Genomic DNA, 4999 nt, shown 5'->3' on the forward strand with positions numbered 1-4999 from the left:
GAGGCATGTCAGAGGCCGTTAGCCAGGGAGGTTTACCAGTTGGCTAGTTTGGGAGTTTGCCTAGCAAACTCTAATGAAGGAAGGGTAATTGTGCAGAATAGGGTTGAATCATCGCTTGTGGCAGAGGTGAAAGAAAAATAATTCAATGATCCATTATTAGCACAACTGAAAGAGGGGATTCACAAACACAAGACCACAGCTTTTTCCCTTAGTATGGATGATGGTACCCTACGATACCAAGACTGCCTATGTGTTCCTGATATTGACGATCTTCGGGGAAGGATCATGGCAGAAGCTCACACTTCCAGGTATTCCGTGCACCCAGGTTCTACGAAAATGTACCATGATCTCAAGGAAATTTATTGGTGGAACAACATGAAGAAGGATGTGGCGGACTTTGTGGCAAAATGTCCGAATTGTCAGCAAGTGAAGGCCGAACATTAAAGGCCTGGTGGATTAGCTCAAAGCATAGAAATTCCAATGTGGAAGTGGGAGATGATTAACATGGATTTTGTGGTAGGGTTGTCGCGCACTCCGTGCAAGTTCGACTCAATTTGGGTAATCGTGGATCGACTCACGAAATCAGTGCACTTCTTGCCAGTTAAAGCTACTGACATAGCAGAACAGTATGCCCAGTTGTATATCAAGGAACTGTCAGGTTACATGGTACTCCAGTCTCAATCATTTCCGATTGAGGGGCTCGGTTCACCGCCAACTTTTGAAAGAAATTTCAGCAAGGTTTGGGCACACAGATAAATCTTAGCACAACTTTTCACTCTCAAACTGACGGGCAAGTAGAGCCGACCATTCAGACGCTTGAGGACATGTTGCGTGCTTGTACTCTTGATTTCAAGGGTAGTTGGGATGACCATTTGCCACTCATAGAATTTGCTTACAACAATAGCTTCCATGCTAGTATCTAGATGGCACCATTTGAGGCATTGTATGGTAGGAGATGTAGGTCTCCCATTGGGTGGTTCGAGGTTGCAGAAGCGGAATTGATAAGGCTAGACCTCATGCATCAGGCCATGGATAAAGTTAAGATTATTAAGGAGAGGTTCAAAGCTGTTCAGAGTCACCAAAAGTCTTACTCGGATGTTCGTCGCAGAGATTTAGAGTTCAATGAAGATGATTGTGTATTTTTGAAGGTTTCCCCTATGAAGTGCATCATGCGGTTTGGGAAGAAGGGAAAATTGAGTTCGAGGTATGTTGGACCATACAAAATTATTCAGAAGATTGGTCAGGTGGCATACAAGCTCGAGCTACCACCCGAGCTGTCATTGGTACATCCGGTCTTCCATGTGTCTATGTTGAGAAAGGTAGTAGGAGATTCGTCCACTACTGTGCCTATTGAAACTATTGAGGTTAATGAAGAGCTGTCGTATAAAGAAGTTCCAGTTGTCGTTCTTGATAGGCAAGTTCGAAAATTGAGAAATAAGGAAATTGCATCCGTTAAAGTGTTATGGCGGAACCGGCAAGTTGAGGAAGCCACTTGGGAAGCGAGGATGAAATGAAAAAGAAGTGCCCATATTTGTTTGAATAGTCATGAAATAGCTTTTATGCACTTAGCTTCTATGAACTATTATCTTTTGAATTAATCTATGTAAAATTGTCCTGTTTTTGTTATATATATATATATGTTTCCTATGCGACCATGGTTAGTATTGTACGAGTTATGTTATGCCTATGGAATGTGTACCTGCTGTTAGGATGTGTTTCTAGGGCCCTCTGACAGGTAGATAAGGCCCAGATACAAAGGAAACAAATTTTGGCAATTCAAGGAGTTAGCCAAATTTGGAGACTAATAGTATGTTCAGGTTGAGAAAAAAAAATTAGAAGGTTGCATAAGAGATTGCTAATAAGCGAACCTTGATCCTCATTCAAGGACGAATGATCTTAAGTGGGGGAGGATGTGAGGCCCTGTGAAAATTTCCACTCTAAGCCCGAAAGCTCGTAGTGGCAATTAGGAATATGTGTTAGAGATGCGTAAAATTCTTCGCGACAAGCTTGCTCGCCGCGGTTCAGACCCTTTAGAACTGGTCTATGCATTAAAAAGTCAAAGAATAATGTTTCCAGAAAAGTGCCCTTTTTGCGGTCCTCTATGCGGTCACATAATAGGAATGTGGACCGCATAGTCAACGCAGAGTGAAGCAGTGTGTTGGCCAAATCAATGTCAACTATGCGGCCAATTATGTAATCGCATAATCAATATGCGGGCTGCGAAGTCATCGCATAATTCCCCTGGGATTTTGTCAGGGGCAGTTCTGCAGTGCATTATGCGACCGCAGAACGGGTATGTGGACCGCATTTCTACCGCATACCCAGACAGTGTGTTCAGGTCTTAGGGAACATTTTTGCGGTCCATTATGCAGACCGCATGTCCACTTTGCGATCGCAAATGCGATCACAGATCCGAGTCGGGGCTCTAGTTTTCTAAATTTTAAACCCGACCCCCTGTCGTTATATCCGGTGCAATAGCTCATTTTGAGCCCATTTCTTGACACTTTTAGAAAGAGAGAGAGGGGTCTAAGAGAGGGGAAGTGCTTCCCATCAAAATTACTCCATGAATCCTTGGTAAATCATTGAAGATAATCAAGTGAGGGACCTAAGCCCTCATCCCAAGAGGTAAGGCTTCATCACCTCAGCTCTCATTTTTACACATAGCTACAAAGGGTCATTGGTGAGGTAATTCATGGGGAGAAGGGGGTTTGCATTGCATGCATGTATTTTTGAAGAGTATAAGGAATAATAAAAGAGGAGGCATGGGCAATGGGCTAGTGTAATCTTGCATAAAAGAACCATAAGGCCTTAATGAATACTAAATGCTCGGTAAAATGCTCAAGAGAGCTTAGATTATGATCTTTTCTTGATTATGAGTTAAATTGTGCTATATTTCTTAAATATATTGAAGTTGATTAAATATATTGAAGTGCGAACATTCCAGAACGTAATAGGATTAAGGAAAGCTCGGTTGAGGTATGTATGGCTAAAAACCCCGTCTTTTAGAAATTGAGCTTCATTGGCGTTATTGTGGATATTGTAAGATTAAAGCTGAATTGTTGCATTGCTTGTCATTTTATATGAATTGATGTTGTAACCGTATATGCGTAAAAAATGTGTCTCAACATGATCAACGTGCTATCTTGATAACTTGAAGAGGGAAAGGATATGTTATGTATCGAAATTCTTGGACATTAAATTGAAATTGAAGCTGCGTATGTTGCGCCATCCATGTGAAGTCTCCTCTATGCCTACAATTTTAATTGCTCTTGTGTGTGCTTATTATCCTAAATTACAAATCTAACATTGAATGTGGGAACGATGTAAATGTGCAGCCTAGTGCCAAGGATAATGTGATGAGTTGTGGTCACAAGTGCCTATGAAATGATATATGTGAAACGAAGTGATTAATGCGAAGGGAACAATGCCTTGGAAAGCAGGCTAGTCGATCGGGCCAAGATCGGACTCCGCTCAAGATAGCGGTGGTATTGTGAATGAATTCCGAAAAGGAAAATGAGATTGTGATTGAAATATATGCCTCAAATGAGGCGACCTAGCCGATCAGGTCGAGATCGGACTCCGCTGAAGATAGCGGTGGTATTGTGAACAATGATGAATAGTGTGAAATGCCCAAAACTAAAAGCTATGTAAAAATGATGTGGAAGTTGTATGATTCTTTAATTTGATATGGTGGTGATCGTTTAAAGCTTGAGTTATACTTGTGATTTCTTATTCTTGTATGAAAGTTCTTTCTAAATAGATGGTGTTTAGTTATACATGCTAGTACTATTCCATGGTACTAACGTCCCTTTTGTCAGGGGCGCTACATTTTTAAATGAATGTAGGTGGCTCCATTGCAGATAGTGCGGATCACGCGTAGCAGAGTACCTTCTTCTTGAAGTCTTGGTGAGCCCCTTTCTCCTTCAAGGGGTTATATTGCGCATCTTTTGTTGTAGGCTTCTACTTTTGAGGTATAGCTGGGGCCTTGTTGCCGGCATTGTCATAACTTGTCTTTTCTCCTTATAGGCTCCATAGACATACGTGTAGGTTATGTACAGGTGTTGGATGGGCCTGCGGACTATGATGTAATTCAAATTCTCTCTTTTGCTAAAGTGTATTTGCATGGAATATTGGAACTTATCGACGGTTTAATGTTGTGATTTAAAATGATCTAACATTGTAGAATGCACCCTCTTTCCTCGTCTAAATAATTGAATGAAAGCATGGTTTCCTTATTCGTATCGAGTTGGGTAGAAAGTGCTTGATAAGGCTTGCTCAGTTGGGGGCTGCTCGATTGAGCGCCGGTCACGCCTCCCGAGGTTGGGGCGTGACAGATTCATATTAGTTGCCATTGACTACTTCAAAAAGTGGGTCGAAGCAGTCAAGCTCAAAGCCATCACTAAGAAAGCAGTGGTGGACTTTGTGCATTCCAACATTATCAGTCGTTTTGGTATTCCTAAAACTATCATTACAGACAATGCTGCAAATTTGAATAGTCATTTGATAAGGGAGATATGCGAACAATTTAAGATCACGCATCGGAATTCTACCCCTTATCGCCCCAAAGCCAATGGTGTTGTTGAAGCAGCATACAAGAACATCAAGAAGATTCTTAGAAAAATGATTCAAAGTTCTAGACAATGGCATGAATATTTGTCGTTTGCATTGTTGGGATATCGCACAACTGTGTGCACATCAGTTGAAGCAACACCCTATCTATTGGTTTATGGCACTGAAGCCATAATACCCGCAGAAGTTGAAATTCCATCTCTTCGAATCACCGTTGAAGCTTAGATTGAGGACAGTGAATAGGTCAAGACCCGTCTGGAATAGTTAACCTTGATTGATGAAAAGTGAATGGCCGCAGTTTGCCACAGGCAGCTGTATCAACAAAGAATGGCACATGCCTACAACAAGTGAGGCCTAGGAACTTTGAAGTGGGCCAGCTTGTTTTGAGACGTATTCTCCCACATCACAAGGAAGCAAAAGGAAAAGTCGC

The 4999-nt window shown here is 41.7% G+C and overlaps 1 protein-coding gene across 1 annotated transcript; it reads left to right on the forward strand.

Annotated features, from left to right (window-relative positions):
• Positions 1 to 923: 923 nt before the first annotated feature.
• Positions 924 to 1514, forward strand: LOC138877833 (uncharacterized). Its single transcript, XM_070157476.1, has one exon. The coding sequence runs from the start codon at positions 924 to 926 to the stop codon at positions 1512 to 1514; it is 591 nt and encodes a 196-aa protein (XP_070013577.1).
• Positions 1515 to 4999: the final 3485 nt, after the last annotated feature.

This window comes from Nicotiana sylvestris, chromosome 9 (genome assembly GCF_000393655.2).
Source record: "Nicotiana sylvestris chromosome 9, ASM39365v2, whole genome shotgun sequence".
Classification (NCBI taxonomy): Eukaryota; Viridiplantae; Streptophyta; class Magnoliopsida; order Solanales; family Solanaceae; genus Nicotiana; species Nicotiana sylvestris.

What these genes read in the sequence shown, in the direction of transcription:
- LOC138877833 (XM_070157476.1), top strand. Translation starts at nt 924, where the DNA reads ATGGCACCATTTGAGGCATTGTATGGTAGGAGATGTAGGTCTCCCATT.